Raw genomic sequence first — 23,051 nt, forward strand, 5'->3', positions numbered from 1 at the left:
AAGATAAGTCAGCTGCCTCACCTTTCTAAGACTGCCATCTAGTCCTTAGCACCCTATGAGGCAGTGCTGGAACCTTAGCACCCAGGAAAGCCACAAGTCTGTGTGGTACTGGTTTTCCTGTTCTCCCTCCACCATGCTGCTCAGTTCTATCACCTCCTCATTATGTTTGGTAAACTTTTGCCCTGATGAAGGGCTCATGTCTCATGATAGAAGTGATGACACACCAGCTAAAGCTCCTACTCCCCTATAAATGATGGTGGGGTCTTACCAGTGATGTTTGCGAGTTGTGACTCCGAACTTGGCAGTGCACTCATAGCAGTTGGAGCCGTCACACCATGGAGGCTCCTTGGAGAGCATATCTGTAATACACACAGAGGATTACTTGTCACACAGTGACATGCTGGAGAGACCAGGCTCCAGGAGAAGGAGCGGGACATTCCAACTGGTCAGGGGAAGATTCACAGGAGTCTGGAGAATCAATTAGCACTTGCCAGACATGCTGGAACAGAAGGAAACACAGCTGGAGGTGTGAATCAGCAGCATGTGTTTGGTAACACACAAGGCTGAGAGTAGAGACCACACCAAAACAAAACTGTCAGGGGCTGAAGGGTTGGAAACACAGTAGAGGGAACTACGACAAAGGAAACAAGAAGAATCTGAATTTAGGAGGCTGTCTGAACAGGGAAGTGGGATGAGTGGGCAACAAAGAGACAAAGGGATCCTCGGACTTCTGGACAGAGTGACTCATTATGGTGGGACCAACAGAGAGATGGCCTGAAGAAAGAACTAATGCAAAGAAGTTGCAGCTGCACTTTGTAGGCTGGCAGTGTCGTGGGCACGGTGCTGTTGCTCTACACAGGTAGGGGCAGCAAATGGGTTGGTGACTTGGAGCTAGCACTTCCATAGGAACCTACTGAGGGCTGAAAAGGCTGACTAAGTGCATAGCGTAGGGACAATTAAGATTATATACATCAATAACACAAAGCTTTCATTAAAAAACAAATAATAGCCAGGAGGTGGTGGCGGCATGTGCCTTTAATCCCAGCACTCAGGAGGCAGAGGCAGGAGGATCTCTGAGTTTGAGGACAGTCTACAGAGCCAGTTCCAGGGTAGTTAGGGCTGTTACACAGAGAAACCCTATCTCAAAAAAAGTAAATAAATAAATCATAAAATAAAAATATGTAAGTTTATTATTAGCTGGAGAGATAGCTCCATGGTTAAGGACTCCGATTCCAGGGGTATGACACTCTCTGACTTCTGAATGAAAGACACACAGGTACACATACATTCACAGAAAATCCTTTAAAAATAAATTCATTTTTCTTTAAAAAAATTTTTTCATTTTATTTTTTCATGTAAGGGCATTCTGTGTGCATGTATGTCTTTTTGCCATATGCATACTTGCAGGGTTGCCGAAGGAGTGTCAGATCCCTTGGAATTGAAGTTACAAAAAGTTGTGACCTACCACGTAGATGCTTGGAATTGACCTGGATCCTCAAAGAGCAGCCAGCACTAAGACATCTCTCCAGCCCCATTAAAGGAAGGAAGGGGAAAGAGAGTCTGTAAAAACAGAACCTATGTGTGGGTGCATGTGAGCGTTTCATGAAGTGATGTGACAGTCGGAGGACGACTCAGGACTCAGGTCATCAGGCCTGTGCAGCAAGCACTTCATCTGCTGAGCCATCGTGCTGACCCTCTGAAGAATCTTATATTGACACTTGATAGGTTGTATTTCTGGGATACGGTATGAAGATCTGATGATGTACCAATATATGATCATTAAATCAAGATAATTATACTTTCCCTTTCCTTAAAGCTTTATCATTCTGGGAAGTAGAAAAAGACAAGATCTCCTGAGTAAATTGGGAGCATGGGGACCTTGGGAGAGGGTTGAACGGGAGGGGAGACACAGGGAGGGGAAGAGAGAAAAATGTAGAGTTCAATAAAAATCAATTAAAAACTGCAGACACTCAGAGGCAGCGGTGAGAATTCACAGTTTTGGGTATGAAAACCTTATCCCCCCCATTACCGCCTCTCTGTTTTTACATTTTTCACCTGTTGCTAGCTCAGTTATTCATTAGTTTTCATACACTTAATAAAACAGTATTTTCTAATTAAAAAAAAAGCTTTATCATTCTTTGTGTTGGATCTAGTTCTTTATAGAGTATAAAATTGTTAGTATAGTAGCACTGATGTGCTGCAGAACACTAGAACTTATTTCTACTAACTGTAGACGGTGATGCATCCAACATGCTTCTGTTACTTCTTCCTTTCTTAGTGCTCACTATTCTCATCCTCTTTGTCATCACAGGTCACCCCTGACTTGCTATGTAGCTCAGACTGGCCTTGAACGTTTTTTAAAATTGGCATTTATTATGTGTAGCTTGGGGGTATTACACAAGTACAGTTTGCCTGAAGAGATCAAGAGCCAACTTCACTGTTAAATGGATTCTGAGGGCTAAATTCAGGGTTTCAGACTTGTGTATAAGCACCTTTACCCACACAGCCATTTTGATCACCACTGGCTTTCAACTCTTTTTTTCCTTTTTTAATTGAAATTAAATTTTATCTGTATAGGTGCTGTGTATATATGAATACCACAAGTGTGCAGTGCTCTCAGAGGCCAGAAGGCGGCACTGGATTCCCACGTGGAGCAGAACCCAAGTCTCTCCATTCCCTGGCCTTCATCTCTTCATCTTCCTGCGGGGATTATACATATTTGCTACCACCACACTCAGCTTAGGACATTTTAATTCTTGCTATCATCTCAGAAGAAAGGCATAAAAACTCACAAGTTAAGAACCAAGAGTTGTGGGGGGCAGGGCAGAGGGGAAGGTGGAGGAAACAGGATGGGGGAGGGAATGGGAACTGGGAGGAAATGTAAAGTGAGAAAAAGGAAAAAACCAAGAGTTGATAGCTGGAGAAATGGCTCAATAGTTAAGAGCATTAGTTTTTCTTGCAGATGGCCCAGATTTAGTTCCCAGTACCACATCTTGGCTCACAACCATCCTAACTCCAGGTCCACCTGGTGCCTGACCTCACAGGCACAAGCATGCATGTGGTACATGTACATATATGCAAGCAGAACACTGATACAAATAAAATGTCTTTCAAAATTACTAAATAAATAAAACCAGCCAGGAGGCATAGTCACTATGACCAGCTGAGAGCTTGTGGGCTTCTTGAAGGTTTAGGGGAAATGGGAAAACAACAGGGGTATCAAAGCAAAGACTCAGAAAAGAGGCCCTTCCCTTTCATAGAAAGAGCCTTACATGGGGTGCCTGGAAACAGCAGGTTCAGATCTCAGAGTAAATTATGAGATTTAGACCAGGTGGTGGTAGCACACGCCTTTAATCCCAGCAATAGGGAGACAGAGGCAGGCAGATCTCTGTGAGTTTGAGGCCAGCTTAGTCTACAAAACAAGTTTGAGGACAGTCAGTCATTACGCAAAGAAACCCTGTCTCAAAAATCCAAACACAAAAAATGAGAGATATTTAAATATCACCAATACTTGTACACATTATAACTCTGCTTGTAGAGGAGGTACAGAAAGTATGCTGCTTACCTAATAACCTAAACAGAAGCTGCTTAGTGGCAACTTGGTAATTGAAAATGTTGACTCCTTGGTTATTATTCACCCCAAGGCGAGCCCCAGACCGAACGATGGCACGGCACAAGTTGGCATTCCCTTTCATGTATGCTAAGAGCAGCACTAGAAAACAAAACCACAGGTAAGGCTGTTTCCCACCAGTCCTAGCTGGCTACTGCCAAAGGGCAGGCAGAGCAGAACATTGGCAGGACGTAGTATGCAGACATGAAGGAGTTTGAAGTGCTAGTCAGAAATTCTATGCAGAATCTGGTAGTTTTCCAGAAAAGGTTCTGCCAGAAGCCAAGTGATACTAGAGTTGAGGTCTATATACTGTAGGGATTCAAAACAGGAAAAAAACCAGTTTTCGCAGTTGCCCTTCCCAGTCAAAAATCACTGCTTTTACCACTAAAGACAAAGCTCTTTCCAATGTAACTTAAATGTAAAGACTTGTGATTTCGGTACATACAGAGAAGTAAAATCAGTATAGACAACATGTTCCAGAATGTTCTTCTATCCAAAGGAGGCTCTTTGTGAAATGCTGGCCCAGCAGGAAGCCAAGCTCTTACCTAGCTATTCTGTTTTTCTCTGCAAAGTTACAACTAGTAGCAGCTCCTTTGGCTTCCCCCTAGCAGACACTTCATTAAATTTTTAACTCAAAATGATGCAGTAACATGAGGGCTCCTAATCCCAGTATCAAATGAAGACATGGGTATAAGGAGGCTAAGAATTTGCCCAGTCGCCTTACTAAAATACAACACAATGAGAAAGACACTTGAAACTAAGTCTCCATGAATCAGAAGAACCCTGGACATGAAGTCTCTTCTTACATGCCTCTTCAACTAAAACCTGGGCAAGTAGTTTAAGTAGATGAAAGGGAGACATGGGAGAGGCCTGCTTACTATCCTTTTAAAGAAGGCACCTAGGTAGAAAGTGCTACTTCTTCAAAGCATGTCACAGGTACTGAGACATTTCCTAGAGCCCGAGTCTTGGTTAAGTCTTATCTCTGCTGAAACGGGAGCATGGAAGGGTTCTGGTTAACTGAATAAAAGGCAGACGAGGGCAATTACAACTGTAAAGGTCTGCTTGGTGACAGGTATGAGGTTCTGGATTACCTGAAGCACTTCAGATGTCAGACACCAGATTCCATACTAGAGACCTTCAACAGTTGCTGAGTCAGATAGCTTATTTACACACCTGTGTTGCCTTCTGCATCTGGTTTGTCCAGAGGATACTCAGGCATGCACTCTAAGAAGAGATCAAAGATGGCTGCTGCATTCTCTTTGCCATATTGTCCCAAAATGTGTAGTGGTGATTGGCCTCTGATAAAATGAGTTGCAAAGGTTAGACATTTATCTGTCACAACTGTCACACCAAAGAAGGAATTTTCTGAACTCTATGATCCTTTTTTTTTTGTTGTTTTTCGAGACAGGGTTTCTCTGTGGCTTTGGAGCCTGTCCTGGAACTAGCTCTTGTAGACCAGGCTGGCCTCGAACTCACAAAGATCCGCCTGTCTCTGCCTCCCGAGTGCTGGGATTAAAGGCGTGCGCCACCACCACCCGGCATGAACTCTATGATCTTAAATCTAAAGAATATACTACAGACAAAAGTATAACTAACAAAATCAAAATTACACAGAACCAAAAGCTACTCAGGTGCACCAGGGGCTTGAGGAGGCAATGGGCTAGATGACAGGGTGCCCTGGTCCATGCCTGGGGCCAGTCATACTCACCTCAGATTAAAGGCTTCCGCATCCACTGTGCACTCTGTCAGAAGAGCTCGGATGTTGTTGAGCCGACCATGCATGACCGCAAGATGAAGAGCTGGGGAGAAAATCCTCTTACTTTGCAAGTCCAGAAGCAAACAGAGAAAGCTCTGTCTCCTCCCCACCCCATCTAAATGCACTCAGTGACCCGCCAAGTACAGAGCCATCCTTTCATATCCTCTCCCTTCCCCACCATGAGTCATTAGTGCAATCTTGTAAGCCATGCCTTCTGTGCTGGTGCTAGTTTCAAAGATGGAATTTAATGGCTTCACAGAAAGCTACTTCTGTCTGTGTTTCCTTCCTGTCTCTTACTGTCTGAATGAGAATGGCCCCCATAGGATCATATATTGGATGATTTTATATTTGGTACATTTAGTACAGCTGTTTGGGAACGATTAGGAGATATGGCCTTGTTGGAGAAGGTGTGTCACTGAAAAAAGCCCATGCCATTCCCAGTTAGCTCTCTTTCTTTTTGCCTCATGATTGTGGCTTAGATATATAAGCTCTCAGCTACTGCATGCTTGCCTATCTGTTGCCATGCTCCCGGCCATGACAGTCATAGTGCATTGTTAGAGCAGCAAAAAATACAGAAAGACAGATAGACACACACACACACAAAGTGAAGCAAAGGGGCCTCATAGACCACGGGGTAAAGGTACTTTCCACTAAGTCTGAAGACCTAAATATAATCCCCAGGACCCACATGTATGAAAGAACTGACTCCTGTAAATTGTCCTCTAAACTAAAAGAAGTCATTGGGCTCTAGAGATGGTTCAGGATTAAGAGCATACAGTGCTCTTGCAGAGGACCTTAGTGGCCTGAATGAAATGCAGGCCCAAGCAGTGGGAAGCTGCTTAGTGGCAGGACCTGTCCAGAGCTCTGTTCCTATACAAGCCAACCTTCCTGAGGGGGAGCAGCTCAAGGGTGCATTGTAATTCCACTAGACAGGACTGCCCAAGCACACACACTGTACATAATGCGATGCCTAGGAATTACCATTATTTCCATTCTCATCCACAGCAGCAAAGTCCACTCCATTCTCTAGGAGGACTGAGCAGATGGTGGGCAGGTCCTGCTGGGCAGCAAGATGGAGGGCGGTCTGGCGATGCTTGGTTAATTCATTCACCTTGGCTCCTGCAAGAAGCTGTTAAAGTTGATTACTCAATCGGCCTCTCCTATAGTTTAGGGTACCATTAGTAGGTCCAAGTCTACAGGTATTCTCTTAATCTACCCTCCTGAATGCATGAGGATCTTGCAGAAATTTCTACTGAGGCAAACACAGGAAAACCTGTGCCAAGGGCAAATTGTCTACTGGTATGTTCAATTATTCATTGGGACACAGTAAGAATGTCCATACTGCTTGTGATTCTCAAGTTTCAAAATTCCCTTATATAATAAAATACCCACATACATTCTATCTAAACACCACACCCTTTCTTTCTCAGGCTTGTTCCCTATCTGACACGTGGTGCTAGAAAATCAGGCTTTGAGTTAAGCTCAAATCTAGTTATATGAATCACTATATAAGATTCCTAGGGGGATTCTTTTTAACCTCTGTTTATTATAAATGTATAAAATTTTTAGTTCATTTAAAAGTCTTAGCTAATCTGGAAATTGTGGAATTTGGGAGGCTGAGGCAGGTGGATCTCTGTTAGTATGAGACCAGATTGACCTGCATAGAGAGTTCTAGGTCATCCACGTTAGCAGGATGGGAAAAAAAGAACAAATACAGAAAAGGAAGGATGGATAGAGGAAGGGAAGGAGGAAGGGTAAAAGTCTCAGCTGAGAGCCTCATAGTAGGCAGACAACATAGCTGACCTCTGGTCCCTTTCTGTTGTCTGTCAAATCCTCGTTGGCCCTCAAGGCCTGATTCCAGCATCTCTAGGTCTACGTCCAGCACGGGCAGTAGGGCACTTGAGACCTACAATCTCTTCACACATCTGTCTTCCTGGTTTGGCTCCCCAGATTCATGCTTTTCATTCACAACTTCTGCACATAACCTGAAGCATGTTTGGCTTCATGTTTCCCTGTGGCTTACCAGATTTCGGACAATGATCTCTGAGCCTGCTTGAACAGCAAGGTGCAGAGGGGTCAACTTGGAAGCATCCTGGACTCTGGAATTCACATTGGCCTGGACACTGATCAGGAACAAGACACTTTCGATGTCAGAGTTCTGAACCGCCACATGAAGAAAATTCCGACCTTTATTATCTACCTACAACAACAAACAAGTAAGAACCACACTATTAGCCAGTTCCCTTAAAAAATGGGATCCTCCTGATGTCTACAAGCTGAGCAGGTCACTGGAGAAGTCATGAACCACCCTTCCTCAGTTCCAGAACTCCAACAGTAAACGCCACCCCACCCCTAGAACAACCATGTATACACATGCACGTGATCAGAAGGGACCTGCTATCCTGGACCTTCCTACAGTAGGAACTACCATGGAAAGCCAAGAAGGGCCTAACTGAAAGAAGGAAGGCACTTGAGTGGCTGGGGCTGTTCAAGAAGAAGCAAATGTGATGATTAACTACAATGCCTCTGCCTTGACCAAACCAAATAACCATCTTGGATCCCTGAGCAGCCAAACAGGCTTCAGAAATTTTCTTAAGCTTTAGAGTAATACATAATGGGAGGCAGATGCCAGATAAGCTGATAAGAAGTAGCCAAAAGCTTCTTCAAGTCAAACTCCACCACGTGCTACAGTTAGAGGACATCATCAGTACATCATTAGAACCACTGCTCAAGGGAGGACATACTCCAAACTCTGCATTACCACCAGTCAACTGTGTGTGCTGGCATAAATCAAATTTGCAAAGAACTCAGATCAGTAGTACCAGTTTCATTCTAGATGGAGAACCCAATTCATGACTATCTTACACTCAGTCTGAGCATGGGCAAAGTTAAAAGCTATACATCCAGTCACACGTAAGAAAATGATAAATAAAGGCAAGGTACCAAAGTCTGTGCTAAGAAAACAGTCATCTTCATGCCAGGACTGCATGTCATTCAGGCCCAATGTCTCAATTCATCATCATAAACAGTTACTTCTAAATCTTGGCAAAATTCTACAAGCTGGCTGGAATCAGGTTTCTGCGAGACTGACCTGACAAACCTACTCCAGCTTTCCCCACACATCAATCATTGTCAGCACTCCCCACCCACTGGAGTAACCAGGATCAAAGAATAAGGAAAATGCATGCGCTCGGTAACAATGCCTCTAAAACACTCAGAAAGCTGCCCAACAACCCAAGTACGTCAAATTCAATTTTTGTATTTTAGAGGCATTCATTACTAGAGCATCCAGCAAATGCAGAGAGTGAGCTAAACTGCATACCAACAGAATTCTAAGGCCAGGCCATCATGGGAGTTCCCTTCCCCAGCCATGTGCACATCACCAGGTCAGGCTTCAGACATCAGACACAGGACAAGAGAAGAGCTAAATTTTCAGAAAAGGGGGAATTTAATTTTTAAAACAAGTGTCTTTGTGTAGAAGGGCCCTTCTGACATCTGGTTAGTCTCCATATGAGACATCCTGCCGTGGGTGGTTGGTAACTGACCTGCTCGGCAGCCCCAGACTCTCGTTTCAGAATGGCTTCAGCTGCCTTATTGTTCTTGTAAGTCATGGCGCAGGCAAAAGGGGTCAGCCCTTGTCTGTCTCGTACACTCAACTCAATGTTAGGATGAGAAATCAACAGCTGAATGATGACGCTATGCTGGTTGCTGATAGCCACATGGACAGGTGTTCTTCCTTCTGCATCCTATGGAGAAAAGGTACAGATTCCCATGTCTAATGAAAAAGATAAAACTCAGGAACAATATGACAGGAGGTAACTTTTAAAATAAATTTCAGTTATGAGACCCTGTGTTTGAGATCATGTAGTACTTACATGAATGCAGGCAAAACACTCATACACATAAAAGTAAATCTTAAAACAATATATTAGGTGGACAGTGCCTGAAACTCAAGGTTGTCTTTTTGCCCGCCTGCCTATACACTGACAGACAGACACGCGCAAGCCCACATACACACTCACTTCACAGGTCTAAATGCTGAAAAGCATCAGTGAGCTAATTAACAGAACACAGTCATCAGTGTGAGACTAATCCAATTCTGTGCAGAAATCTTTAAGGGCACTAAGAAGCAAGATACAACAGATAAAACAACCTTCTTTATGTTGAAGAGCAAGGCACAGAGAATTAACCTAAAATCAATTCAATTACCAGACAGCCTAAATGACTCAAGAAAGTCACTATCTGCCATAATAAAGCCCAGTTTGTAAAACAGAAGTCTAGAACTGGGGAATGTACAAGGTCCCTTGCCACAAGAAAAGATTCCTCCAAGTTTACCTCCCCAGAAAATAAAAACTGTATACCTGTGCATTGACGTTGGCACCAAATTCCAAAAGACATTGCACTGTCTCTTCTAGTCCCCATGAAGCTGCCAAATGCAGAGGGGTCTGCCCATCTCTTGCCTCTTCCTCTCCTTCTCCATCAGTACCTGGTCGTCTGGGACTGTTCACATCACAGCCACTAATATAGGGAAACAGAAAGTCACCATCCATCTTGCCTAGCAGCAGCTTTACCCACTTTAACAACAAAAACACCACAGCCACATTCTGCTAGCCCTGGTCCTTGGAATCAAGTTCTAGGGCCTGGATGCCGCCACTGCCATAGCCTCTCTTGTAATTGGTCTTAGGGGCAACAAGGGAATCAGAATTGTTGCAGACTTCCTAGGGATATTCAAACATTGAGAAACACTATTTGCAAAGTTTCCCAAATTACCTTGCCTCCTCATATCCTGCTCCCTAAGAGGGCTACAAACTTTTACATTAAGTTCATGTGTTGTGGTGGGGCCCAGAAGAACCCATATGGTTTCAAGTTAGCTTCCTGACTTCACAGTGGGAACTGGTCTGAAAGTAAAAGGGGTCAATGCAATTCCCAAAGGAGAAGATCCAGGATGTGTGCCCCTCCCTCCTCCACAGCTACCTTGGTTTTTAGCTGACTTGACATGATAGAACAGTGACCTGTTGATAATCTTAATTATGAAAGTCAAAGCCAGCTATAGGCATGTCAAAACTAAGGTACTAAACATAAGAAAGAGGTGATTGGCAGTAAGCAGAATAAGAGAGAGATAGTTTGGCTTCTCAGACCTGCGAATAAGAAAACAGGCAGTGGATTCATTGTTTTCATCAATGGCTCTGTGCAGAAGTGTCTGAAGACACCCACTGGGTCCTGGGCCCCAGCATGTGGCATCACAACCATGTCTCACCTGCAGAGAAACACAGTTTTCTCACAAACATTGTTGAACAAAAATAAAAATGTTTATTTTCAATTTTGAGCAATATGTGTATTACTTTTCAGATAAGACATGGTCAACAAGTAACTAATGATTTTATCAATCATAACCATTCATTAGTCTTATAACACTGATTAAAGTCTGCTCTTTGGGAACTGACTCATTGGTTAGGAGCACTGGCTGCTTTTCTAGAGGATACAGCTTTGATTTCCAATCTCCACACAATGGCTCATAACCATGGGGAACTCCAGTTCCAGGAGATCTGATGCCCTTTTCTGGCCTCTATGAGCACCAGGGATGCAAATGGTGCACAAACATACATGCAGGCAAAACACCATACAAATTAAAAGATTAAATATAATCTACTCTATGCAAATTCTTAAATTATGTCCTATGGACATGGTTTTCAGAAGTACGTATTAGTGCCTCTTCAGCTGTGTTCTACTAAGAACAGTGCCTGCTTCTATGTGTACTCCAAAGTTCTCCAGCAACATACACCTGTAATAAATAGGCAATCCCTCAAAACAATTGATAAAAAACTCAATGCCATCATGCAGGCCCTCAGAGTGATAAATTAGAGACTCTGGGCTTACCTCACTTTTTAGATCTGTCTTGTCAACATATAGATAAACCTGAGGTTTGGAGATTTAGTAATATACTGATGCCCACAGCATCAAATCAGCCCCCACCAGGAGACTTGAGGCAATCCCTCCACTCTAATACTCCTCTGTGGTTTTCTCTTATGAAAACATCCCAGGGAGAAGTGCTGGCCAGCTCCAAGTACTACCCTCCCTCCCACCCCAGACAGGGGGTCTCATTGTATCCTCCTGGTTAGACCGGAACTTGCTTTGTAGCCTAGGCTGACCTTATACTCTCAGAAATGCCAACTTAGTGCTGGGATTAAAAGTGAATACACCACACCTAGCTGAGCTTCATACTTCATTAGACTTATTTTTATGCATATGCATGTTTTTCCTGCACATATGTCTGTATATCACATACATGCCTGGTGCCTACTGATGTCAGAAAGAGGCATCAGATTCTCTGAACTGGAGTTAGGATTGAGAACTACCATGTGAGTGCTCGAAGTCAAATCTGGGTCCTCTGTGAGAACAAGTGCTCTTAACTCATGTCTCCAGCCCTATAATCTTGGACTTGTTAATGTAACTTTCCACTGTTTGTCCTTGACGTGGCCTGTTACTTGGCTGACATCTTGCTCCTATGGCAGGAACCAAATCCATCTTTGGCACAACATATCCTCATCTGTGAGCAGAGGCTCTGTGACTCACCAGAGTGGAAGCGATGTCCTCCAGATTACTTGCCAAGGCAAGCCACAGTGGTGGGTTCCCCTTTTCATCTGGCACAGACATGTCAGCTCCTCGGGTACATATGGCATCAACTACTAGTGGAAGCTGATTTTTGATAGCCAGCTGAAGGGCAGTCTCCCCATCCTGAGTCCTACCAAGACATATGATGGAGGAAGGTCATTGGCTAATAAAGGAACTGCCTTGGCCCATTTTATTGGTTAGAACATAGGTAGGTGGAGTAAACAGAACAGAACGCTGGGAGGAAAAGGAAGTGAGCTCAGACTCCACAGCTCTCCTCTTGGGAGCAGACGCCTCAGAGAGATGCCATGCCCCGCTCCCGGGCAGACACACGCAATGAAGCTCCGACCTAGAATCTTCCCGGTAAGACCGGTGCTCACAGATTATTAGAGATGGGTTGATAGGTATATCAGAATTAGCCAGTAAGGGCTAAAGCTAAAGGGCCAAGCAGTGTTTAAATGAATACAGTGTCCATGTAATTATTTCGGGTTAAGCTAGCCGAGCAGGCGGCTGGGGTGTTGGGGACGCAGCCCCGCCGCCCTTATTACTACAGACATAACCACCAAAATCAAAACCAATGGAAAAACAGCCAAAGAAAACAGCCCTCTCTAGGTTTTCCAAAGCCAAGACACCACTGGCAAATAAACAGGGCTGGAGATATAGCTTGGTTGTAGGAGTGTTTGTCCAGCATTCATGAAGCCCTGGGTTTGGTCCCCAGCAGACATGCTTGCAATCCTAGTACTTGGAAGAGGTGAGTAGAATGATGACCTCAAAAATTTAAAGTCATCCTCAGCTACAGAGAGTTGGAAGCCTGAGATACACAAGCCTGTTTCAAAAGAAAAACAACAAACCCACTTTATTCCCCCAGTCTGTAATTCAGTGTCACTTGACACTGGAAATCCAGAAAGGATCCTATGAATACACAATGAGGCTGCCAAGATGGCTCAGCACATCTATCACCAAGCCTGACACATGAATTTGATCTTCAGAACACAAGTGGAGAGAGAAAGCCTCCCACAAGTCCTCTGACCTTTGCATGTCCAGTGCAGCAGATGTGGGTACGTAACACATACTAGATAAGTGTATGAATTTAAAACTTAACGCTGGTTCTTCTTTAAACCTTGTTGCCTAGTTGATGAGGTGGTCTTTGTTGCAACTGAAATTCCTATTAAAGACTGATTTTTGGATTCTTTATGACGAGATTTGTGTGGTTTTGTACATTGGTCCTGAAAGTTACCGATAAGAAAAGAGTACAATTTGGCTATGACTGTAAATATCCACCAGTCATACTCACTTATAATCAAGTTTGTACTTTTTGTTAAGAGGACATGAATTAGGGACTGACCTCGGGGCATTAGAGGTATTCAGTAAGTGCTCTGCTACCATTCTGTTTTTGTATAATCTCCCTTTTGACATCCTGGGAATGGATATGAGTCAAGTACATCAGGCAAGCTCTCAAACAAAGTACTGGTTCCTACCTTTTTATATTTTGTTTTTAGGGATAGGGTCTCACTGTGTAGACCAGGCTGGCCTTAAATGTATGGAGATTTGCCTGCTTCTTCTTCTGGAGTGCTAGGATTAATGACGTATGCCTAGTTCCTAGCCTTTCTTAAAATTTTCATTTTGAGACAGTCTTTCTTATTTGCTCAAGGGCCCTTGAACTATCCTCTTGCCTTAGTCTCCTAAGCAGCTGGAATTGTAAATATGCACTGCCCAGGCCTGACTCCTTTTATACATTCTGAGAGCCACTGTTTCTTTTCCTTTTTGTAGTAAGGAATTAAAAACAAAACAAAACAAAACAAACAAACAAAAAAAAAAACCCATTCCCATCTAAAAGCCTGGTGATGGAGGAAGGTCATTGATTAATTAATTAAGAAACTGCTTGGCCCTGATAGGTTAGAACATAGGTGGGTAGAGTAAACAGACAGAATGCTGGGAGGAAGAGGAAGTGAGCTCAGACACCATGCTCCCCTCTCCTGGGGCAGATATGATGAAGCTCCGACCCAGGATGGACGTAGGTTAGAATCTTCCCGGTAAGCGCACCTTGGGGTTACTACACACATTAATAGAAATAGGTAATCAAGATATAAGAATTAGCCAGTAAGAAGCTAGAGCTAATGGGCCAGGCAGTGTTTAAAAGAACACAATTTGTGTGTCTTATTTTGATATAAGCTAGCCAGGCGGCCAGGAGCCAGGTGGCAGGAACTGCCAGCCTGCAGCTCCTACAACAGCCCGGCTGATTCTGAAGCATCTCAATTAAATATGAGATGACTGGGAGTTACAAGAGAGCATGCCACTCCATCCCACCTGACATTTATATCGGCTTGGTGCTCTAGGAGGAAGAGTGCGCTCTTGCTGTCCTGCCGCCGTATGGCCATGTGCAGCAAAGTCTGTCCATCTGACATGGTGTCATTGATAGATGCTCCGGAACCCAGAAGCTGGGCAGCGATTGTGTGCATGCCTGGGAAATAAAAACGCCCGATTCATGCATACTTTTCCATTTCTGACAACAGACAGACCCACCAAGCTTCTCAAAGGTGGAAAGTTTTCAGCGAACATAACAGACAAAAAAATTATTTTATGACAAAATCAATAGCCCCACCATGTCACCCTGACCTCCTCTAGTCTACCCACCTACTCACTTCCTATCTGAGAATCAACAGCCTTTGATATAACTCACCAGTCCATAACGCCAGGCCTAGCACAGTTTGGTCTCTGGAGTCCTTGAGGCTGAAGTCCGGAATAATTTGTAAGTTGTTGGTGGCATGAAGAGCATTGGCTAAATGTTTTTTAAAAGGAAAAAAAGTTGATTTCACTATCTTATTGCTGACAGAACCACTTTTTTTTTCTTTCTTTCATCAAGGTGGGAGGAAGAAAACAGGGTCTCACTGGTAGCCCTTGTTAGTTTCAAAGTTCTTGCAATCCTCTTGTCTCTGACTTCTGAGTGCTGGGATTATAAACATGAGCCACCACACATGGCTCCTCAGATCACATTTAAGGCATTCAAGAGGATAAGACTCACTTATAAACTAACTGACTGGCCAGAAATACAACTGCTTTTCAAAAGGAGCAAATTTGTAAGATTTGGGGAAGGGAAATCCAGAGACCTGTTATGTTTGGAGCAAAATTTTTAAGGTAAATTCATTTTCTTAGAACTTAAACATTCCCCACACAATGAAAACTGACTACACACACAGAGAGGCTGTACTGTAAGTGCAGATAGCTGTATAAGACTCACAAATGGAAGCAACTGTCTCTGCAATCAACTGCCCAAACAACTATTTTCCACAGCTAGTAATGATGGGCATCATACCCAACCACCTACCTTTCTGCTCCAGGATGACAGACACCACATCTGGATGGTTATAGGCAATTGCCATGTGCAACGGTGTCTGCAGGTAGATGCCATCTGCAGAACCCACTGGGACCGGAGTTTCTTTAGGCACAGGCAGAGCCTCCTCTGTCTGCAGGTTTGGATTTGCACCTTGCTGCAGGAGTTCTGCTGTGAGGTTTGCCAGGCCATGCCGACAAGCTGTATGCAAAGGAGTTTCTCCCTGAATGAAATGAAAACTCAAATCACTTTGGTAGGGAATTAGGAGTTCCTGACACAAAGGAATAGGGAAAATGGAAGTACCAAAACTTAGACCACACTGCCAATCACAGCCCTAGGTTCCTCCTGTTACAAGCTGACCTCATAGGTCTCCCTCAGTACCATCATACTTTAGTTTGTCTAGTGTCTTTCCAAGCATCTTTCTGTCTTTTTTCTTCCAGGACCACCCTGGCTATCCCTTTACTTTGTTCTTACATGTTTTCCTAATTATTCAAAGAATTTATTTCTCTACTTAACAACAGCCAACAATTACCAGTTATCACCAAATTCAAAACTAGAAAACAACAACAGCCCCATGGCCCGAGGTACACAGGGCTAGCTACTTCCTATGCACTTTTCTTTAACATTTACTAGCAATTGTTGCTTTAAATTGCTCAAATCAACTTCATCTAGAACTCTGATTAAGACTTCCTTCCCTAACTTTAAAATTAAAGGGATTTTCTTTAAAACACAGATTTATTAACAACAGGTGAGAAAGAATGCCTGAGGGTGGGAGGAGCTCCAAGGGAGAAACACCACTAAAGGCATTTTAATGGTATTATAGGTACCAGACTTGGTACTCAAAGGTATGAGAACATTTTAAGTCTTGCCTTCCTCCTGACCTCCAGCACACAATTTTCTTCCTCTAAATTATGAATTTAATGTTTCTCTCCTATGACTGGCTATTTAGAAGAAAATACACCTATTCATTTCTGTGTATGTGTAAGTTTATAATGTATATAAACATACAATTGGATGATTTTTACCCCAAAAAGTGGAATTGTCAAAAGGACAGTCTTACTTCCTAAGCCCATAGGTACCTGACCAAGCTACCCTCCTGCTCAGCCCTTCTCTCTACACATGTTCACCAGAGTCCTTGTCTATTCCTGTTATTTTCTTTCTTGTTTTTGAGACATGGTGTTGTGTATCCCAGACTAACCTCAAATTCGTTATATAGTAGAGAAAGAGTCTCAACTCCTGACACTCCAGCCTTCAACTTCTGAGTGCTTATATTACAGGCATGAACAACCACATCTGGTTTATGAAGAGCTGAGAATAAAATCTAAGGATTCATATAAACTGGGAGAGCACTCGACCAACTGAACCATATCCCCACCACCTCTACTCTCTGTGACTTCCACCAGGTTTCCAGCCTCTCTCTTCACCCAGTATTTCCAGTGCCTTCAAGGATGTGAAGAATGCTGATTATTAAGCCAGGCAGCGGTGGGGAACACCTTTAATTCCAACACTAGGGAGGCAGAAGCAGGTGGATTTCTGAGTTCGAGGCCTGCATGGTCTACAGAGTGAGTTCCAGGACAGCCAAGGCTATACTGAGAAATCTCGTCTCGAAAAAAACACAAACAAAAAGAATATGGTTGAAGCGAAACTTATTCCCCTACTCCAGTTCTTCCTCTTAGTCAACTCCCCTTTTTTCATGGATCCATCAAAAACACTAATCTCTCACCTTCTTCCTAAGAATCCTAAGCAGGTATATCCTTTTTCCTAATGAAGTACTTATGATAATATTTATTATTTAGGCACAGAAAGGGGGTTGTAGGCCAACAATAAAATAAAACAATTATAGTAATAGGCTCTAAATAAAGTCATGTGAATGTCAACTAATCTTTGCGGACATACAAGAGTCCCTTTTACACTGGTCATATGAATGTACATTCACAAAAGTGAAAAAAAAAGAGACTATTTCATTTTTTCTGCCATTTCTTTCACAGACCACAGCCATTCCCCAGGATGCCCTTTCCAAACTTACCCATTTGTTCCTGTGGTTGGCATGGGCACCACTGGTTGCCAGGAAAAGAGCCGCAGCCTCATTTCCGGCCCCGGCTGCCCGCTGCAGTAAACAATTTCCTACAAGAAAGAAGTCACATTCATTTTTCCCATTACATGGAAATGGACTCAGTTCCACCCTGCACAATTGCCCTTCTTCACCACTGGCCAGCCTATAGCAGACAGTGGGTGTCACTTCATCACCAATCCTTGTCAGGCCCGGGTAAGGGCGAGGGTCCCCACCACCACCACAGCAGTGCTGCTGACATTTTCTGAGGTAATCCTTTGCAATAGGGGCCTGCTCTGTAAGCTGTATAACATTTGGCAATATTCCTGGCTCCTATCCACCAGATAGCAGTTCTGAACTGTGACCATCAAAAATGTTTAGGGGCTGGAGAGACTGGTCAGTGGTGAAGAGCACTGGCTGCTCTTCAAGCATTGGATTCTTCAAGAGGATCCAGGTTTGATTCCTAACACCCACCGGACAGTTCACCACTGTCTATAGCTCTAGTTCCAAGGAATCCACTGTTCTCTTCTGGCCTCCATGGGCACCAGGCATGCACATGGTGCAATGGCATATGAACAGGTAAAACATCCATAACATATAAAATAAAATTTAAATTTAAACCAACAAATAAACAAAAAGAGCTGGGTGGTGGAGGTACACATCTCTAATTCCAGCCCTCAGCACTTGAGAGGCAGACAAGCTGAGCTCTGTGAGTTAAAGGCCACCCTGGTCTAGTGATTTCCAGGACAGCCAGGGCTATACAGAGAAACCCTGTCTTGAAAAACCAAAACAAAACAAAACCAAAAAGGTCTAGAGATGCTTTCAAGTGTTCTAGAAAGATATGCAGCAATGCCCAGACCTCACGCATTGTAGCTATACTAGAAAACGCCCATCAAATGCTTCAGTTCTATCCCTAGAGCCTCATAAGCTTGTGGTTGGCTGAGGCATATTTTTGCTTAGTACTATAACTATTTTCTGAATAAAACACTTAGGAAAATAAAATCTTCTCCACATGGTTTTTGGATCCAGAACAGTGTTTCCAACTCAATTTCCAAAGACAACATGTTCTGGGCACTAGAGAGATGGCTCAGTAGTTAAGAGCATGTGTTTGCTCCTACAGGGGACTTGAATTCAGTCTGGCAGCTCACAATCACTGTACCTCCAGCTCCACAGGGCCTGATGCTCTCTTCTAGCCTCAGCAGGCACCTGGACACATTTGCACATACCATATACAGACACATAGGTGTATTCCAAGTTAAAACTAAAAATAAGCCTTTAAAAAACAATCTCAATACTGAAGCTGTAGTACTTGAAAATCTAAATAAAATGAATATTAAAACTGAAAAATAACAAAATGGGACAAAGCAATGCCAAGGTGAGGGCGCAGTCAAGCAACATGCTTGCTATACAACCCACATTCTATTTCCAGAGCTGTGTTTTATTTTTTTTCTAAGACAGGGCCTTAATATAATCCTGAATGATCTAAAACTTGCCAGACTGACCGTGAACTCACACAGATTCGACTGCCTTTGCCTTCTGAGTGTTGGGATTAAAGGTGTGTGTCACCAGGCTCTGGCACCCCCAGAATCATGTAAATAGCATCAGATTTGACTGTAATGCCAGCATTTCTACAGTGAGATGGAAGGAGGAGCTAGGAGTGGAAACTCCAGGGTTAGCTAGCCTGGAATGTGTAGACTCTGCCTTAAGAATCAAGTACTAAAAATGTCACCTGACTTCCACATATTCACTTTCTCTCTCCTCTCTCTCTCTCTCTCTCTCTCTCTCTCTCTCTCTCTCTCTCTCTCTCTCTCTCATACACACACACACACACACACACACACACACATGCATGCACCTTTAATTAAAAAAAAATAAAGACAGAAAAAGAAATAGACAAAACACTACTTTGTCTTTAAATCATTTTTTTCTTTGCCTTCACAGAAAGTGACTTCACCTATAGTAACAGTCATTTTGATCTCAACTTCTGTTGGCATAATACATGCCCAGAATCTCCACTGTTGGAAGGTAAAAGCAAGACAATAAAGAGGGGAGTGGAGAGATGGCTTAGAACCTCAGATGGCTTAGAACTGAATACTCTTGCAGATGACCTGGGTTTCGTTCCTTTTGCTCTGTGTGTTTGCTCTATGTCAGGTAGGACAACACAGCAAGACTTTGATGTAATAGAGTAATTAAAAATGCTGCAGATCCCCAGCGGCTGCAGTGGGCCATGTGCGAGAGCAGCCAGTCCCAGGTAGGGATGGCACAGTTCCCAGAGTGGCTGCAGCAGACCACAAGGAGAGAGAGACAGATGGGCATGCCACAAGATCATGCCGCAGGTCTCCAAAGGCGGCTGGTCCTAGGCAGGGAACCAGGGAGACAGACGGATAGGCATGTCATAGAGAGTGAGGTTGGATATTTATTTAGTGGGTTATGGAGGGGAAAGGGAGAAAAGGAGAAGAGCAGAGAGGCAAAGAGGCAGAGAGGGAGGGAGGGATGGAGAGAAAAGAGGGGAAGGCAAGAAGTCCAGAGAGGAAGAAGCTGTCTCTATGAGAGGGAGATGGAAAAGAAAGAGACTCACACTAATAAATAAAATAAATAAGTCTAAAAATAAGGATAAGAGTTCAGGGTCATCTTTAGCCACACATCAAATCTGAGAGCAGTCTAAGCTACATTAGAGCTTGCCTCAAAAGTAAAACCTAAGCTAAAACTCAAAGTTTATAGTGTAAAATATCATCTCAAGAGTTCAAAAAACTTAATAAGACTCTCAGAGACTAATCGATGGGTGGGAGTAGGGGACAGCACAGGGTGTTGCTTACTAATGGAAGGAGGGAGAATGGGAAAGAGGTAAAGGGAGATGCAAGAAAGAGCAGACCAAAGCTGATTAGAGTACATCAAGATTTAAAAATTTTCAGTTTTTGTTGTTGTTGTTGTTTGTTTGTTTGTTTGTTTTCGAGACAGAGTTTCTCTATAGCTTTGGAGCCTGTCCGGAACTAGCTCTTATTGGTCTCGAACTCATAGAGATCCGCCTGCCTCTGCCTCCCACAGAGTGCTGGGATTAAAGGCATGTGTCACTACTGCCCAGCTGAAGATTTGAACAGTGTCATGGACAACTCTCAATTAATTACAAAGAGAATGCTGCATTCTCATGTATAAATGCATGATATTTTAAACAATATATCACATTTTTAGAAGAACATGTTCTAAGGCTGAAAATGCAGCTCAGCAATAGCCTTTGCCAGCTTGTGCAAGTCCCTGTGTGTAAGCCCAATAATGTGGCGGTAGCAGGTGGAAAATTTACACAGAAACTAATAATACAACAAATCAAGTCCTAAATACCAAAGAACCAGTCTTTTGCATGTCACTCTCTTATATAATGTAATTAAAAAAAGAGGTTTCCCAGTTTTGATCGGGCAGTGGTGGCACACTAACCCCAGCACTGGAGAGGCAGAGGCAGATGGATATCTGTGAGTTCAAGGTCAGCATGGTATACAAAGGGAGTTCCAGGACAGACAGAGCTATTGGGGGGGCAAGGCAGGGAGAAGCAATCTAAGTTTTGGATCTGAAGAGATGCTCAGCAGTTAGAAGCATTTGCTGTTCTTCCAGAGGACCCAGATTCCCAGCATCTACATAGCAGCTCACAACTCCAATTTCCAGAGGTCTGACAACTTCTGGCCTCTAAAGGCACCAGGCAAGCATGTGGCAAAGATACACACAGGCAAACACCCATATACACAAAGTAAAACAAACCTAAAAATCACATTAAAAACAAACGTTTCTTGGTTGATTGTGCCTGTAATCTTAGTACTTGGGAGGCTAAGGCAGGAGAATCTCCAGTTTAGGTCCAGGCTGGGCTATATATAACTAACAAGAATCTGTCTCAAAACCAAAAACAAAAGAAAAAAATATATCATTTTTATTTTCCCTACTCCAGTAAATAGTAAAGATATGACTATCCAAATAAAAACTAACTGAATTTAAGTTCTACTAGGGTAAAAGGAATTGTGAGTCTACAGAGTCTAAGAATCATCGCCTTAGCCAGGTGGTGGTGGTGCTCAGCAGGTAGAGGCAAGTGGATCTCTGTGAGTTCAAGGCTAGCCTGGTCTACAGAGCAAGTTCCAGGAAGCTGTTACTCAGAGAAACCCTGTCTCAAACAAACAAATAGGAAAAAAAAAAGAATCATTGCCTTAATTTACCAAGTATGCTTTAGCTTACAAGACTTAACTAATGACTTAACTAATGTCTGACTAAATTATTTGGAGCACGGGATTAAAACAAACTAACAAACAAAACACAATGGATCTTTACTGATTTTAAAATACAGAGCAAATAATCCTCATAACAGTAAGCCATTTAACTTCTGTGTTATTATTAAAAACCTTTTATAAGCTGGCATGGTGGCACATGTTTGTAATTCCAGCACTCAGGCTAAGGCAGGAGGATAGCACAGTCAAGGCTAGCCTGGGCTATCTAGCAAGTCTGAGGCCAGCATTGCTTTCCCAGCCCCTGTCATCAAACCACAAGAAGAAACTCATCTAGCTGTCATTTCCCAGAGACTCAGCCTCAGGCCCACTGTTTTACCCGTCATCGCATCAGGAGCGTCAGTGTTGCTGCCGCGCTGAATGAGCCTGGCTGCGAAGCTGTTTTCATCAAACGATGTTCCGTTCAGCACAGGGAGGTCTTCAAAGGGGTTTACAGACTGGTCAGAAGACACGGTGATGTACTGGACGGCAAGCCAGAGCGCAGTGCTGCCCTCGTGATCCTTCAGCTCTAAATCTAATCTGAAATAAAGAGACGATGTGAATGACAGATTCAATTTCCAGTCTCTCTTTGCTGCCAATGATAGTTCACTCTCACACTGTACTTTCTAATGGTCAAATTTTTATTTTACTTAAGGTTTGTAACTGTAGAGTATCTTTAGAGAAAATTTCAGGGTAGGAGAGATAGTCAGTAATCTCAGTAACTGGGGGACTGAAGAAGGACTTTGAATTCCACGCCTGCCTACACTACATAATAAGACCTCATCTCAAATAAACAAACGAACAATAGTTTTTTAAAAAATTAATAAGGAAAGATTTTTCACTCACAATCCCACCCTCACAACCGCTTTTCATTTCTCCAGGCCGCCCTACGTACTGTTTACACTGCAGCAGCTGACTGAACACATAGTCGTTCCTGGCCATGATGGACAAGTGTAAAGGGGTCCTGTGGGTAAAACACAATAAAATGAATTAAAAGAAGTGTCAATTCAAGATAGACCAAGCCAGACACTAGAATCCTCAGTAAAAATCACCATCTATAACCAATTCCATTACTCTGTTTTCCAAAACCACAGCCAAGAATCAAAACATAAAAATGGATTTGCTTCTATGGCCCATGGCTCTCTACTCCAGTTCTAATCCCTTCCCGAAGGAGTGTGTTAAACAGCAGCTTCTGCCACCTTTTCTCTCCCCATCCTCCGCCAATCTGAAATTAAACTGTTCTTCACTGTAATTTTCTATTAGCACAGGAGCACACTGCAGAAATGAGACAAAACTGGGTCGATTTGAACTTGTTCTCCACCACCTGTTAGTACTCAAGTGCCTTAAGAAAAGGCTGCTACCAAAGCACAGGGCCCTGCGCCTGGCCTCTACCCCAGATGGACACACTGCCCAAGTTTATTGCTATTGGGAATCCCAAAGAATCGGCACAAGGAACG

General features: G+C 43.2%; 2 protein-coding genes across 4 annotated transcripts in view; one reads left to right on the plus strand and one right to left on the minus strand.

Annotated features, from left to right (window-relative positions):
- Cyb5d2 (cytochrome b5 domain containing 2) overlaps positions 1-3,566 on the plus strand; it is a 30,581-nt gene extending 27,015 nt beyond the window's left edge. For both annotated transcript variants that reach the window (XR_012912342.1, XR_012912345.1), the window contains one exon: positions 2,578-3,566. The gene's annotated coding sequence lies outside the window, so the exon portion shown is untranslated. The remainder of the gene's footprint in view (positions 1-2,577) is intronic.
- Positions 1-23,051, minus strand: part of Ankfy1 (ankyrin repeat and FYVE domain containing 1) — a 62,869-nt gene that overhangs the window by 3,763 nt on the left and 36,055 nt on the right. For both annotated transcript variants that reach the window (XM_075991741.1, XM_075991743.1), the window contains 16 exons: positions 22,490-22,558; positions 21,935-22,134; positions 17,333-17,430; positions 15,301-15,529; positions 14,656-14,754; positions 14,283-14,436; positions 11,940-12,108; positions 10,505-10,623; positions 9,728-9,884; positions 8,912-9,112; positions 7,390-7,566; positions 6,348-6,495; positions 5,319-5,409; positions 4,784-4,908; positions 3,566-3,712; positions 269-359 (listed from right to left, as the gene is read on the minus strand). In XM_075991741.1, coding sequence (XP_075847856.1) covers positions 269-359; positions 3,566-3,712; positions 4,784-4,908; positions 5,319-5,409; positions 6,348-6,495; positions 7,390-7,566; positions 8,912-9,112; positions 9,728-9,884; positions 10,505-10,623; positions 11,940-12,108; positions 14,283-14,436; positions 14,656-14,754; positions 15,301-15,529; positions 17,333-17,430; positions 21,935-22,134; positions 22,490-22,558 — 2,274 coding nt within the window. The remainder of the gene's footprint in view (positions 1-268; positions 360-3,565; positions 3,713-4,783; positions 4,909-5,318; positions 5,410-6,347; positions 6,496-7,389; positions 7,567-8,911; positions 9,113-9,727; positions 9,885-10,504; positions 10,624-11,939; positions 12,109-14,282; positions 14,437-14,655; positions 14,755-15,300; positions 15,530-17,332; positions 17,431-21,934; positions 22,135-22,489; positions 22,559-23,051) is intronic.

This window comes from Microtus pennsylvanicus, chromosome 11, assembly GCF_037038515.1.
Source record: "Microtus pennsylvanicus isolate mMicPen1 chromosome 11, mMicPen1.hap1, whole genome shotgun sequence".
Taxonomy (NCBI): Eukaryota; Metazoa; Chordata; class Mammalia; order Rodentia; family Cricetidae; genus Microtus; species Microtus pennsylvanicus.